Source organism: Solea senegalensis, linkage group LG2 (assembly GCF_019176455.1).
Source record: "Solea senegalensis isolate Sse05_10M linkage group LG2, IFAPA_SoseM_1, whole genome shotgun sequence".
NCBI lineage: Eukaryota > Metazoa > Chordata > Actinopteri > Pleuronectiformes > Soleidae > Solea > Solea senegalensis.
This window is the reverse complement of record NC_058022.1, coordinates 9854791-9870671: the sequence shown is the minus strand read 5'-3', so window position 1 is coordinate 9870671 and position 15881 is coordinate 9854791. Positions and strand designations below refer to the sequence as shown.

General features: G+C 40.0%; 2 protein-coding genes across 4 annotated transcripts in view; one reads left to right on the top strand and one right to left on the bottom strand.

The window, feature by feature from the left end:
• Window positions 1-1217: 1217 nt before the first annotated feature.
• On the bottom strand, window positions 1218-7979 carry LOC122783196 (basic leucine zipper and W2 domain-containing protein 1-A-like). The gene is made up of 12 exons (XM_044047886.1): window positions 7880-7979; window positions 6801-6874; window positions 5837-6013; window positions 5022-5116; window positions 4873-4938; window positions 4609-4744; window positions 3632-3741; window positions 3219-3389; window positions 2747-2893; window positions 2324-2462; window positions 1915-2037; window positions 1218-1805 (listed from the first exon to the last, which is right to left on the bottom strand). Exons 2-12 carry the CDS (start codon window positions 6862-6864, stop codon window positions 1774-1776), a joined length of 1260 nt encoding a protein of 419 aa, XP_043903821.1. The 5' UTR covers window positions 6865-6874; window positions 7880-7979; the 3' UTR covers window positions 1218-1773.
• Window positions 7980-8939: 960 nt separating this feature from the next.
• The window catches only part of myo1b (myosin IB), a 63286-nt gene continuing 56344 nt past the window's right edge, over window positions 8940-15881 (top strand). The window contains exon 1 of one of the 3 annotated variants that reach the window (XM_044014088.1): window positions 8940-9220. The gene's annotated coding sequence lies outside the window, so the exon portion shown is untranslated. The remainder of the gene's footprint in view (window positions 9221-15881) is intronic. The other 2 variants (XM_044014097.1, XM_044014104.1) reach the window with 2 other exon arrangements.

Sequence of the window (15881 nt, the reverse complement as noted above, 5' to 3'; positions counted from 1 at the left end):
TGTGATGTGAGGCAGCACTGGTAACAAGCAGATAACAGTCCCACCAAGATGGCATTGCCAGAGCTTTGCACAGGCAGGAGCAGGTGGGGTGGAGCATCATTGCCATTCTGCACTACACACACACACACACACACACAAATGTGCAGGAGCACGCTCACACACCAACCCTGAGGCGGCCGTGTATCCCCCTGCCGACATGTCACTCTCCCAAACTGTGTCATGTTCTTTAGAGCAACTAAATAAAACCAAAAGGCAAACAAATCCTCCTGAGACAGGGGCAAAAAAAAAAAAAAAAAAATGTGTCTGATACTTTGTACTTCTGTGCGTCTTCTACTTTCGAGGCTGGTTTCTTCAAAATGGCATTTACTGTTTGAGCTTTGCTATTCAACAGTGAGGTTTTAGTAAGAGGAGGAAGCCTCTCTTGAGGACTTACTGCCATCTGTTGGAACGGAGAGAAACTGATTATGAGCAGATAATGCTGTTTGAGCTGTGCTGTGCTGAACACTATATCCATTTGAAAGATGCAAGCTGACTTGGACTAGCAGGAATTATCCGCCCAGCTGAACCACTCCAGTGCATTCAGGAGTTAGGTGCCTGAATGACGGCCTGACTTTAAGTAAATTAAGTTTTCTTCAGAAAATACTCAAGCATACATGATTGATCCTTTTCACACAGAGATGGCGGTCCCGTTTATATTCAAAAGCAACTTGGGTGACACTTTTAACAGCGGTGATCGAGAATGAGGTCGGAAACAGTGACAAAACGTGAGCCATCTGCTTTTGTCAGACTTTGTAAAATGACTTGCCCCAGTGAATGCGCATGGACCCGTGTTTCCAAACATCTCGAATCACCCTCTCACTCTCATTCTTGCATGCTTGACTGAACAATAATTACCACCCAAAGTGGGATAGCAGTGAAGAGAATGAGACGGCTGTTTACACTTCAGGTCACACATGCCAGGCTGCTTTTCTTGATTACTTGATTAGGTGAGGCTAGAGGAGATCAACCACTGGAACATTTTCCAGGGAACATACGTTGGTCTGTAACACAACAAATGCATTTTCCTAACAAGCCTCTTCCCATTATTAGCTGCTTACGATGCAAGGCTGCAATTTTCTGCTAATTGCTCACAATAATTGTCCCCAGTATCTTAACACTTACAGTTGTCATTTGTGGCGACTGCGTCAGTGCAGTAATGACAAATGAACAGAGCAGAATTCATAAAACCATGACTTTCCATTTATTTTAAAAAGTCAAAATTTACAGTGAATGGCATAAACTTACAAAGTAAGCATAAAAAGGTGCATGGAATAAGTTAATTTCATTTTATGGCAGTTTGCTGCAATCATCGTTGTTTGAAACGGCTCCATCACCAATAATGGAAGCAGAATCTTAAAAAGTGGCAATATATTTTATCTGCACAGACAGGCCTCTGGCAAATAACAGTTAAATGACTAATACAATAGCTGTGTAGGTTGCCTCGAACTGGCTCATTTTAAAGGGAAATGTCTTTCCAAAAAAAAAAATCCCCCTTTAATTACATGAAAGGGCTTCCAGTCTATTTACTCAACGGTGGCACTGTGACTCCCGAGTATTTATTCACAGAGAAAACATGTAGAACATAAAAAGTATCAAAGCCCTTACATTGAAGTTGTAGTCGATATGAGGAGGTAGAGAATAGAAAAGGAAAAAGGAAATATAGGTTTTTGTTACAAATCCTTGACCTGCATCTGTAAAAATACAAATCATGGTGGTAGTTACAGGTCGTGGTCTTCAGTCTGCCTCCTCCTCTTCTGACTCCGACTCTAGAAAGGAGAAACATCTTGTGTCATTAATGTCATTTAAACGTCGAAACGGGGCGCAAATGAGGACACCCAGAGATTGCTAAGCATAAGAGCGAAGTGAGGCACTAACCTTCCTCTGCATTTCTGAGCCATTCGACAAACGTTTTCATCTGTTCAAGAAAAACGCTCTTTCCTTTGGCGAGGTGGGCTTCATTGAACCACTTCAGAATTGGCTCCTCACTCAATACATCCGCTTTTAAGAAAAGAAGACGGAGGGGGGAACAATTAAAAATGATGCCAACAGCACAGATGCGTCTGCAGGTGCAGGCGCTTGAAAAGCAAATGTCGCCCGGCAGGTTGATGACATCCATCAAACCAAACTTTTGTCTGTAATCTATGGCCATCTGGCATCTTTCGCACATGCCTTAATACTGCAGTTTTCTGCTCCATAATGATGCCCCACCACATTTAATGATGGAAAAAGGGACATCACAGACAAAAACACACACACACACACACAAACAAACAAAGACACATACCTTTGTAGAGCAGTACAACAATTTTCTGGAAGGCCTTCATGAAGTGGATGTTGTCATAACAGTACTCCTGGATCTTCAGCAGTAGAGTACGTTCAGAAAGTCCCTGGGAGGTAAAAGCCTTCAACAGCGGGCTGTATTGCTGCAAATGTTAAAAAATATATACAAATAAAATAAAATAACAGAAGGAAGAGGGGGGGTCAGAATATGTGCATGTTTTTTTTTTACAATATTTTTGATTTGACAGGTGGGATGGCTTTGGGTTAGTAAATCAATAATTGTCTCGGCTGAGTTCAAAGCAGATTTTCAAACATCTCTGAGGCACAATTTTTGAGTGCCACCCGAGGTCTTACTCTCAGTTCTATTTGTGGTGCCATGATTGCCACTGAGTCAAGAAACGGCAGAACCACATGACAGAAGTGTCACCTTTAAATGTTTGATGGCTTGTTCTGTGACTAGCTCCTCCTTCTTGTTCCACTCCACGGAGCCCATTACACACGACCAGATTAGTCCAATCATCGTCTGCTCGGAGATGTTGTTCTTCTTGGTTTCCTCACGCATGGACAGAATAATCTGTGAGTCGCGAAAAGACAGATGTGACATACGTTAGCTAAGCGGGTTCACCAAGGTCAGCGCATGCCCTGTATCACTGCTCATCAAATCCTGTCTAAGGTGCGACGACCTCAGGAGGACACAGAGGACTGCAGCAGCAAATGTTGTGGTTGAGTGGATTTCAGCAACTTGTCACTAATTAATTGCCTCTTTTTCTTCTGCACTCCTCATGACATAAGGGGCAGGCAAAAGCAAAAAAAAAAAAAAATCTTAAGTGGTACCATCAGTGTTGTCATACAAATCAGGGGCTTGGTGTAAAAGAAGCTCAACATCTAATAAGGCTTACATCTTTGAGGGGGTCCCCACGTGACATTTGCTCCTGAAGTTCTTTCTGCAGTTCCTTGCGAGCACCTATGGACTGCTGGTTTCTGACAAAGTCCGACAGCTCCTTAAGCCCAGCATCTGTGAAGTACTTTGAGAAGTGCTCACAACTGCGCTTGTTGGCAGGAAACAGCTCCTGAAAAGGCACACAGTCAAACACGGAGGCAAACATTTCCCAGCAGGCAAGCCCTGGGTTCAGGTATTTCAAACACTCTTGTTCATTAATTGCCTGAGCACTGGATGACACAGGCACCTAAACCTGTTAATTTCATGGTGATTTTTTCCATTTATTTTTCATCGAACTATCTTTTCACAGTGGAAAACACAACCCTTCACCCAAACGGTGTGAATATTTTCTTTGAAAGTATCTATCCTCACCATGAGCCTGTTGTCCATGCCAACCTTTCGCAGACTGCCACCAACAGAGTTAATGTCCTTTTCAGAAAGCCAGGATTTGAAGAGTTTTACAGCAAAAGATGCCGAAACACCTGAACAAATGCATAAAACTAAGTCAGCCGTGGGTAACAAACCTGCCAGGATAAATATTAGGTCTGAATAATACACTGGTAAACACAACTTAGCAGGATATGATGAGATACACACACACAATCACAGCAAATATGAATTTCTCATTAAGCAAAATATTTCATTGACAGTTCTATAATGTCATGCATACATAATATCAATAATATCAATCACATCTGGTTCAAGGCATTTATACATCAACGGGAAACAAAACCTCTGCAAAATGCATTTCCAGGAATTATCAATTCATACTTAATGCAACAAGGTTATTTTGACATATTCAAATGTATACATATGGTAGGCTAATTTATTTGCTTCATCTCAAATATTGAATAATTAATGTAATGTAAATAAATGTAAACTAATAAATAATGATTTCCTCTGTAAAGGAGTTTAAATTTTAGCTGTTCTGTGGCAACATCTGTCGGACGCAAAGTGGTGTTTGGCGTTACACGGACAAAACAAACAGGTTAGTAAATACGTAACGAGAAGTTAAAGTACAAAGATATGGACACGCTATTTAAAAGTGGTCTTTTGGATTATGTTTTACTTTTTTCTCTCTCATTCTGTTACTTACAGACAAAAGAACAATGTGTTTTTAAAAGGTGTAACGATGTCCCTGGGCGATTTAAAATACCCTAAACTGTGCAAGTCAACAAACAGGTACTACAGAGAACAAAACAAAAGCGCAAGAAGATGGTACAAGCTGATTCTCGACCTTCTTCAGGTCTGCTCATTTAATCCGACGCCCAACTACTACTCCCTGTGGATCTTATCTGCAACAACTAAAAACACAACCAGGCAGGCCTACGGGGCAGAGATGCATGTACCTTCTTTAACCAGGTTCTCATTGAAGAGGCTGCTGAGAATGGATGCAGAGATGTTGCCGTTGGCGAGCAAAATTCCCGTTAGCATGGCCAGCTTGTTACGCTCGGACTCTGTGAAGCCCTTGAGAAACAGCAGCAGCTGCCAGAGAGCAAACACACACAAACACACACATTTTAGGCTGAATTTTAGTGAGACACATTTTTTTTATATAGTTGAATGGAACAAAATGGTTTTGAAAATCATAAATTTGACTTCCTTTGACCAACCTTTTTAATCTCCTCCTCAAATCCTTTCTCCAAGTATTTGTAACGCCTGATGAGCTTGTTAAAGACCTGGAAAAAACAAAATACATTTTTGCTTCAGTATTTGTTCAAGCTGAACATTTTGATTTTTAGCATTCTAAGACACTACTGACCTGTGCATATGCCTGCATGGTCTCCATGTCCTCTTGTGCTTTGAAGAGACAGAAGTCAGTGCATGTCATGTCGTCTGACAAGGTTCCTCCTGGGGCTGTAAGAAAACACATTTTCTTTATTTTTAACGTTCTACAAATCTATGAATTTATGGAATTCATTTATTTTTCTGTTTTGAATGATCCAAGCCCATGATGCACAGCACATGGAGCAAGTGCAATAAAGAGGCATCCAAATCCACTTGCACCATCAGGCATATAAATAAAAAAAAAATCACTTAATTAATAATAGTTGTGCTTCAGAATCAGGATATGTTATTACTGTTCATCCTTGTAACAAGCGGTGCATATGTGCCTTGCCCATGTACTTACTGAATAACTATCATGATAATGCCTTGCAGTCACTGAGCTCACACCAGATTCTTGTTGAACTAAAGTGCAGCTGCTCCACATTGCCTCAAGAGAGCTGGATGCCAACTATGCACCCAAGCACAAATTGATCAACAAGCCCATGGGCAGGCACTTACATGAGAGCAAGATCATATTTTTGAAAAAATGTGGGCACTGAACAGTAAGATCAACAACATTGGTTTGACACTACTGGTGTTGCTTTGTGCTGCGTTGTGCTGGGTTTAGATGGGGCCCAGATAAATTGTCGTAGCTATGGCACCGTATAAAAGTTGAGACAACTACAAACACTTGGCTCTTACCCTGGATAATACTGTGCTGGTGGTGCACATAGGACTTAGCTGTGTAAACTGCTAATCTAAGATGTTTTTGTAGAGGCAGATAAAATCATAAAGTATCCACCCACTTACCCAGCATTCCACCGGCCACCAGGATATCGAACAGAGTCTCTGCATAGCGTCTGTAGTCAAGTTTAGCACCAGAGGCATCGAGGAATTTTGCGACAGCTTCCAAGTCAGTGCCACTTTGGTTCAGACCTTGAACAATACTTTCCTGAAACTGGGAAGGGTCAAACCTCTCCTTCTCATCTGTTGAAAACGCACAATCATTTCAGTTTATACCTGCTGCCGACTTATGAGCTATGAAATTGTAAAAAGAACCATATTCACTTCATGAGCATTTAGGGCTGCAACTAACGATCATTTCCACAATCGATTAATCTGTCGATTATTTTCTCGATTAATCATTTGGTCCATAAAATGTCAGAAAATCTTAAAAAAATGTTGATTGTGTTCGTCAAACCTGGACATGAGGATGTTCTCAAATGTCATGTTTTGTTCACAAACCAAAATGCTTAACTCTTAATGATTTCTTTGTTATCCAGAGCAAAGAAATTAAGAAAATATTCACAGTTAATAAGCTTAAAATATTGGGAATCTTCAAACTCATTGATTATCAAAATAGTTGAATTTCAGCTCTATGAGCATTCACAGTCACAGCTTTTGCTTGATTCGTGTTTGACTGCTGTGTGATCTCATTTTACCGTGGTCAGAAACAATATTCAATGTGTTATATATTTAGTCAATAAATGGACAACAATGTTATAAAATTAACTAAATTCAATGTCAGATTACATTTTCAGTTAATTTGTCAATTTTTAAGTTAATCAATTGGTATATATAGTGCCAGAAAATTAAAAATAAATGTCCCAGGTTCTCTTACTTAGGACTTACTATGTAAAGCACCTTGAGATATTGTATGCTGTGATTTGGTGCTATACCAATACAACTGAACTTGATGGAGATCACCAACAAAGGCTATGGTCATTTTTTAATTTCTGCAGAACGGTGCAATCAGTGCCATGAGGCTTCTCACCTCTTTTCCTGGTTTTAAAACGCTGGCCTGTAAGCGTAGGCTTCTGCTGCTTTTGATTACTCATAAAAGATACTCTGGAAAACAAATGTGAAGAAAATAAGGACATGGTTAAGACAGCCTCCTGAAAATATTGTCAGAAGAAAGACATTAAGATATTAAAAAGAAAATTATTTTCTTTCAAACTGCTTAATTTGATCACAATGTGGCTGAAGACAATTGAAACATTTCCTTTTGTAAATTAGAGACCACTAACAGAATTATTTAAGTTATTTATCATAGCAGAGGTTGCAACTTAGGATGTGGGTTATTCCCATGTCTTGTTTTGTTCTATATAACAATAATTTTTGCATTAAATACATAAAGGTAAATACATTTAAAGCATAAATGCTGGAAAAAATATCTTAAATCGTTCTTCATCTATAATATAGAAATGTTAATATTTTTAAATGCATCTAATGTGGTAATACTAACATGACAGTTTAAATCTATTTCACACTGAAGACTGAAGCATAATTTAAATATCAAACTAAATCACAATAGCAATATCTTTTAGAAAAACGACAACAATTTGATTCCATTTGTGAACAAGAATGAATCAAGAGAAAGCAAATAATCAAGGAAACAACACAACAAAGTACAGTGCAGGTTTGTATAATCACATACACAACTCAATACAAAGCTAACCAGGGAACTAGCAATGATAGCGGACTGACAGGTGGGTGTAACTTGTCCCCAGCATTTAAAGCTAACGTGCTTTAACGTTAGGTAACACGAGTTACCTTTAGCTACATGATATAAAGGCCGACTTGGACGTGTCCAACGCTGTCACAATTCGAACACAATTCCATCAAATGATATCAGAAATGTCTGGTTGAAAATGTCATAGGCATAAAAATCTAACAACTGAAAATAAAGATTTCTGTAAGCAAGGAGAGCCAACTAGGATGTGTGACTTCAGACCGGGTAGCGTTAGCTAACTCCGGTTAGTTTCTCCCCTTTTTCATGACAACGCGCCACAGCGAACTGAAATATATGACGACCTCATTCAATATGTTACCCACAATCAACCTATAACTCACCGAAATCCTCTTTAAGAGCAAGAACTGTCCGTGAAATATAAAGTACGACCGCCGAACACCAACTCCAGGTACAAGGAAACTGTGGCACACTGGCACACATGCGCGGTAACACAAGCTTCCTGGGTCACTACACTCATGCAGGGGGAGTAGATGCTCAAAAAGAATTGAAAATTGGAAAAAAACAATGTCCCGAGGTACTTTTAGCGGTGATTTTATGAACAATTACACGTTTATGATATGATGTTATTGTGTATGTACTCTCTTAATGATGTACGGCGGATTAATGACAATCGTTGTATTACTCCCCCCCGCTCAGTTTGAAGTCGTTTAGGAAAAGTGTCTTTAAATAGAAAAAATAAATAAAAAACTTAAAAAGACACAGTGCCATACTCTTTACAAATGTATTTTAACTGGCTCCATTACCACACAAAACTGGCCCAAAGTTTTTAAAAGAATTAAAGAATCGGTCGAAAAGTCGCTGCTATTTAGAATGAAAACACAGGAGGGAGATGTTGTGCTGTCAGCTTGATATTATTATATCTGTCTGGGATGAAGGGAATCATTTAATGTTGCGTTAGAGTTCACCTCGTAAATCTTGACACCCATTTTCATGAACTTCTTTTATTGCTTTGTTAAATTCTTCTTGTACAAGATTACGTTATCCATTGATTTTTATTATTTATTTTTATAGTTAAAACCCAGAAAAAAAACATTATTATAATCATTATAACACATGATTAAGGTGTCAAAGTATAGTTATTTACTTGTATTAGTGAGTGGTTGAATGTTTTGCTTGATTCATTTCTGACTTTTCAGACAAGCCCAGCGAGCCGGCTCAAATTCAAAATTTTAATTCCTTAAGTTATTTTCCAAATAAATAACAACAATATGTTTAGTTTCAAGGAAGTTTTTGAATTTGTTTCTAAAACAAATACGTTTTTATGACAGAAAAAGTGAGACTTCCGACAACATTTGAAGGCATCACAGCCCAGTCCCTCTCACCCTCCGCCCCCCTCCACGCACTGGAGGTGATTAGGGGACGCTGGGACTGGCCCAGTGACGCCGCTGTTGCCGCTCCCTACGCCCGGCGGACCCTGCCCCTCTGAAGTCCATCTCCACTCACTCCGCTCCATTCAAAGTGCTGAGATCCGAGTGGGAGCCACGTCCAGCAGCCTCCTCCTGTACAGCAGAACACACGCCTGAAACTGAAGACAGCGTGGAAAGGAAGGGCTTCAGGAGCCACTCCACACCGCAAGAATCGCTCCTGGGATCCTAATTTTTCTTTTTGTCCATAAAGTGGATTTTAGGACACCGGGGAGCAAGTCCTGCAGAGATAAAGAGGCAAGTTTGACGTCTTCATTTTTTTTCTCGGCTTGTTTTCTCCCCCAAATCGACACACTTATCTCTGCCTGTCTTTATGTTTGAGCCACTGTTGCACTCACGGCAACTTTTCCCCGAAGTTAACTTTGCACAAGACGCTCCGCTTCATTCATTCCTTCTCTCGTCCAGCAGGAGGGGGTTGGGATTTTTTTTTTCCTTTTTCTTTTTCTTTGTGAACGAATTGTTATGATTTGAGCTTTAACGTGTCTGCACCGAGTATTAAATATGTTCCACTTTACTTTCGCGGTTTGTCTGCTTCCTAATCCAAAACCCAATAGTCCATTTCGCGACGTGAATAAAAAAAAGCGTGCTCACTAATTGCCTACATCTGCTGGCATGAATGCTTCATCTCTGTAACTCAAGAGTCAAACCCGGCTGCAGAGAAGTGTCTGGTCAGCGTAGAAGACAGTGTTTTTAAAGATGCTGCTGCTGCTGTATGTGGTCATTAAAAAGTTTGGCTTCACGAGCGCTGGTGCTCAGTGAAAAGACGCGCAATAACAGCAGAGATTGTGTCTGTGCTTCACTCTGGTCTCACGCAAAGTTAAAAAAAATATATCACTTTGTATTGTCCCAATTAAATGATATCTGTTAGGATAGGAGGATATATCTGGATCTGCAGGAAAATGTTTAAAAGTCTCTTTATTGGGATTTTTCAATATGCACTCCCCTAAATAAGACAGGAAATAATATTTAAAAAAAAAACACAGAAGTGTTAAATTGCATTATCAATAGGGCTCTCATGTTTCTGTCAAAAGTCTCTTGTGAAGCCATTCTGACATTCATAATAAAAGAAAGACAAGGAACTAAAACCATTTTAGCATAGCTTATGAAAATGCATGACATAATGGAAGGGGATCACTTTAAATACAAGCGGTCAAACCAGAGGAAAAAGTGTGTTAAGTTGTTTTATGGGGTGCTACAAAAACCAGCTATATGTTTTGTTTTGGGTTTGTTGCCAGTGCCAGCGTTTAAGTGCATCAGGGTTTCAAACCAGGTCTGATTCAAGGTTTATGGAAACTGCTGATTGTACTCAAGTCTAAACATAAACGTGTCCTTGTTTCCCCCCCTTTTTAGCTACATGTATTTACAGTGTAAAAATGTGCATGATTGAAAAGTACACGGGCGGAAGTGACATTAATCTGTTGGGAGAGTTACAAACGTTTTCTGGTTTAAATGACAGACTTTGTGGCTTTTATTGCCTTGTGATTGTTTCCCTGATTCCACCGAGTGTCTCGACTCCTCATTCCATGAACTTCAAATCTCTAGAGGATGAGATAAGAGTTTTTTTTTTGAAAGGATTGTGTGTTTCTCTTTGTGGTTTTTGCACAAATACGTCCCCCCCCCCACTGTTGGCCACTGTGAGTCTCTGTCGGGGAAACCAGATGGGAACTTTATTACCCGCATTGATCAAACAAACAGTGATGTAAGATGAATGTGAAAGGTAGTGTGTGGTTAGCCTTCAGACTTACTGAGAGGCTCCTGGAAAAAGTAACAACCGTTAGCTCAGACTTGGATGATGGCTGTGTGTGTGTGTGTGTGTGTGTGTGTGTGTGTGTGTGTGTGTGTGTGTGTGTGTGTGTGTGTGTGTGTGTGTGTGTGTGTGTGTGTGTGTGTGTGTGTGTGTGTGTGTGTGTGTGTGTGTGTGTGTGTGTGTGTGTGTGTGTGTGTGTGTGACTGCGACTGCTGGCCCATCCAGTAGCTCTACTTCTTGATGGCTGCCCTCTTAAAAGTTGCAACTGCTTTTTTGAATGTGCCAAAAGTCTTCTCAGGAACATGTTGGACTGAGGCGCTATGGTCTAATGGGGTGTGTATAGAGGACCAAAGTCCTCTCAGCCAGTACCATGGTGATGAATACTGTTTGCACTTGTATGGCTGTGCAGCTCAGTGTAGTGAGGCGTGTGTCTTGTGTCAGCCTTGCGTCAACTGAGATGGACACATGCGGTGCCACTGACCAGACCTTGAAAACCATTGAGCAGGCTATCTTCCTAGAGGATTCTCCTCATTCAGAAAGCATTTTAAGACCTCAGAATGACGTTACCTTTACTATAAAGCAAACCTCACTGTTTTTTTCCCTCCATGTTGCTTTGTTGTAATGGTAAATCTTCAAATTCCCCCTTCAATCAAATCATTTTTATCTGCTCAGTTCGATTTGGAACATTTTCCCACCTGTTTAACAGCTTCAACTTTGTGCCCTTTGTCTGAAGCCAGGGTAATAACGCTGTACGTTTTGATTCAGCTCACTGTTGCTTTAAGTCTAGCAGCTGCTTTCTCCATTCACTTCTGTGAAAACAAGCCAGACCAAGTGTTTCCCTGCCCGTAGTGCAGATGAGGCTGACGCTGCTAACTAGCTGGAACATATGAGCATATTCATGTAACACAGTTGAAAAATTGCAACATTGCAGGGTTGTCCTGTGTGCTTTGATTTAGGGCTACATTTTCTGTTTTTATTATATTTTTTTTAGGGGGGAAACTGTGGAGCATGAGTCCAACTCCAACGTAAACATGCAGAAGTAATTTTACTCCCTTAGAAATTAGATTTAGTAGTTTCAGGGGGATTAACACTTTTTAATTTTGAAAGTTTGTGTCAGACTAATAAGATATTTTTCTTATTCTGTCTTGTTTATGTACTGACTGTCTGGGTGTTGTGTGAGTTATAAGCAGAAAGACATTAACACGGTATCATTATCTGTTATTTTATTGCAAGTCATATGATCATCTTGAATAAGTATTATATGTTATTGCCTACTGCATATTTTAACAATAGCGGAAAACCATCAAGTAATTTCAGAGCTGTTAGAAATGGGTGATATAAATAACTGTGTTGCTGTAATAGGAAGTTTTTTTTTTTATGAAAAATTCCACTGTAAAAGTCTAATTAAATCTCAACATCATAGCGAACGTGCAAGTGATTACATGCTGTGTGCAAAGAAACATTGGCCTGTGTTTAGAACTTTTATCTCCCTAATCATTTGGACATATTACATGCTCACTGTGTGGATAAATGAGTACATGCTTTGAGTTCTGTACGCAATGGAACATTATTTTTTGTGTGACCAGTGTGAAAATGTGCCTTTTAAAGCTTGCTGCCTCCCATCGTCTGAAGCAAGATAAAACTGGTGGCAAAAATTCACGACCAGTCATTGTGTGTAACACATTCATGGTTCTTTAAATGTGTTTTGCAGTAATAAGGAAGCAAATTATGCACTAGGGACATCTTAAACTGTGCTGACTCATTGCTTATGGAGATAAGCTGGAAATGGAAAACATGGCAGTACTCAGTTCCTGAAAGTAAATAAAGTTAATGCTTTCAAACATTCCAGTTTTTGTGAATTTCCAGTTGTACTTTTTTTTACTTGCTAGCATCACACATTTGAATTCCGTTCATGGTGCTAGCATTTCGCAGGCTAACTCATCGTCATGGCCCACATCAACACTCATAGCATTTAACCAGCATTGTTTTGTAACAAATTCACTTCACTGTAGTCGAATACATCTTTACTAATTTATCATGTGAAACTCAACATGAAGTTTTACCTGCAATTACAGCTACAGTGAATAATAGCAAGCAGTCTTGACAGTGCTAACCTTTGAGACAATATTGCACCAGGGAGAGAAAACAGAGAATGCTATTGTGGCTTATTAGCTGTGCTGCACCTTTCACTTACATTTCAGAGTATAAAATGTGCCACAAAAGAGTAATATTTTCCAGCAACTGTGAGAGAGGACTCTTATAGAAATGTTTTTAAATAAGCTGTGTCAACCAAGCAAGGGCAATGGGAGCTAACAACGTCTCTCAAGCTATCAACAAGCTATCTCTTTATCTAGGAAAGTTGTATTTCCTTCAGTTTTCATTTAACCTAATGGCGTATTGTCGTGACCAAGTGTCAGGGTAGTAAGCAACACATTTACAGTTGAAAATCAGAAGAACCTCTGTATTTAACTCGGGTTGATAGCATGTTAGCGGTTAGCTTGCAAGCTGCATCAGGTCACCAAGTGGTGCAGTGAATATGGAAACAAACATTTTAGGGATGCACAATATTACTGGCACAGTATCGGTATGGGAAAAAATTAACTTTAATACCACATATATGAATGTCTTTTTAATGGCTGAGTTGTTTAAATTAAGTAAAAGATTATAGGACATGGTCTGATATAGTATTTTACAGAAACTTGCCAGATGAGATTGCTTTAGCTACCTTGTGAACCTAAAAGAATAAGTGGTATGGACAATAAGAGGATGGTTGGTGAAAATGAAGTGAAAATAATCATTAGATCTTTCCCTAGCTGAGATCAGTGAGACACCTGAATATGTAAAGCGCATGGTTACCTCACTCAACTGTTCCGAGTTCATAGTCCCTCATGTCTCATATTAAAAAGCTGATTCAAAAGATATGTTGTCATAATCTTTAAAGCTGACAGTTATATTCCTATTGCTGACGTGCATGTTCAGTGGATTAATTATGGGGTTGTTTGCCTTTTGTCATCTTGACAGCCAGCTCCATTGTAGGCTCAGTGTCTGTAGTCTTGACGTGTCCCTGCTGTTGTATTGTAAATACATGGCAGTGTTTGTTTTAAGTCAAAGGTTTATGTTTAACCAGACTATATGATGATTGCGTGGCACGAAAACGCGATGTGTACATTTGAGCTAATGAAAAAACGTTTGTGGTCATAGTGCGCGTCTGAACTCTAAGCAATCACATGTGTGCAGTTTTGACAGGAGATGGAAACAATCGATTCACAGCCATTAAGTGCGAAATGTTCAAAATGCTCTCATTTTGTTCGCCCTCTTACTGAGCCAGCGAGTAACTGCCAGTTTGTTCATATGCCAGCCTTTGCGCAGATCTGTACCTGGCGCGGTGTCGACGACTCAGGATTCCAGGTCACTTTCCCAGGCAGCTGTTCACCCTCTGCCTGTCTCCTCTCTGTCCTCTCTGTCCCGGTCTGTTCTTTGGCACAGCCTGAGCCCCGCTGCTCCTCCATTAGAGAGGAGTTTAATCTCCATCACTGCCAGCAGCCTGTGATGTTGTGACTCTTCTCTCTCGTGACAAGGCCAGCCTGATCTGCAGTGAATTTACAGACGATTACACTGCATAATAGATTTTATTATCATTTGTTTGCACATAGACGCCACCACGTTCTCAAACAGCTGCTCCCAAGGCAGAATGACACCAATCATCTCTCAGGGTATGGCTCACACAATACCCTTTAGATTTCCCCTCAAACCACATGTCATTGTATACTGCCATGTTGTTAAGCGTATAAACATTTTTACCATTTAAAAAGTTTACCTTGAGCTGTTTCACATTTAATACAACTAATGGCTGTTTTGAGAGCCTCTTTCACCACATGCATGTGAATGCTTGCACGGTTGTTGACCTTTGCCTGGGTGACTTTTTGCTGAAGGACAGAACACGTAGCCTCACTTGAGAGTTTGTAAATAATGTATGTACATTTAATGGTGTTTTTTTTTTTGTTATTTTCCCCCTATAGCTTGATCTTATTGGAAAATATATAGGCCACAGTCAGGGGCAGGATGTGTGTGTTATAATATTGTTGCTGACATGCATAGAAATCCCAGGTCCTGCCCACCCATCAATAATAGACTCTGGAGTCTTGATGATAAAAGCTCTCGCTCATGTTTTATTTTTCTGTTGAACAACTTGGCATCTCTAAATACGGCACTTTAATCTGTGGGAATTATAGATGAAATTCCCCTTTCAAAATGTAATCATGTGACTTATACTGACTGTCCTCACATTCAGCGTGCACTATCTTATCTTGCCAGAGTGCTTTACATATTCTTTGACACCAATGGGACCAGACATCTGCTAAGTGCCAGTGGCAGGTATTAGCATTGAATTTATATAGCTGATAGGTGATGAATAATGGCAGGTGGTTGTACCAGGAAGTCTCCCTAATGTAATTACTATGGAAAGTACTGTACACACCCGCACAGCCATCATTCTTGCAAGAGCTGCCGTACAATAAAGTCTCATTCATGGCCAGCAGTGTGAAACATGCGCTTCATGTTAAATCAGTATTTATTGTCCCTAATTTAAAAGGTGTGTGGACCCCTCCTATTCGCGACACATGGCCACACTTGCTCGTAGCTCACGCGCTCAGTTGAGGTGACATGCATCCAGACCAAGGGCACAAGTTTTGATACATCACTGATTCATGAGATTTAGATCTGAGATTAATGGCTAAAGCCTCTGGGCGCATGTGCTGCTTACCCCCTAAACATTCATCAGAGAGATTGATGAAATCTCTCTGATGCAGAATGCATCAAAGAGATTGATAAAGTGGGACACTTTCAATGCAGTTTCCTTTAGAGCGATTTGACTAAAGTTTGTGCAAGGGTAATTTTTATACAGACAGTTAAGAAATAGGTTTTCTTTTTATCAACATTTAAATGTCGGGAGTAATTTGTTCGACATGATGAACCATTAAAGTCAGTGTTTTTAACGTCGACTGACAGCGACTAGTTAGCCCGTGAGGATAATCCTCTGAGTTTAATCAAGGCTGTGAGGTTTCTGTCTCATTCCTCCACCTTGGATCTAGTACAACAGTTAGCAACAGGCAGCGGCTCTTATTAATGGGGCTGTGTCACTGGCTGCCTAGA

Bases quoted from the DNA above. Each gene is read 5' to 3' on its own strand.
- LOC122783196 (XM_044047886.1), bottom strand. From the start codon at position 6,864: ATGAGTAATCAAAAGCAGCAGAAGCCTACGCTTACAGGCCAGCGTTTT. The intron at 2,038-2,323 runs GTATGTGTCTTT...TTTTCTTAAAAG, and splicing joins TGTTGTACTGCTCTACAAAG to CGGATGTATTGAGTGAGGAG. The intron at 1,806-1,914 runs GTTAGTGCCTCA...TCTCCTTTCTAG, and splicing joins GCTCAGAAATGCAGAGGAAG to AGTCGGAGTCAGAAGAGGAG.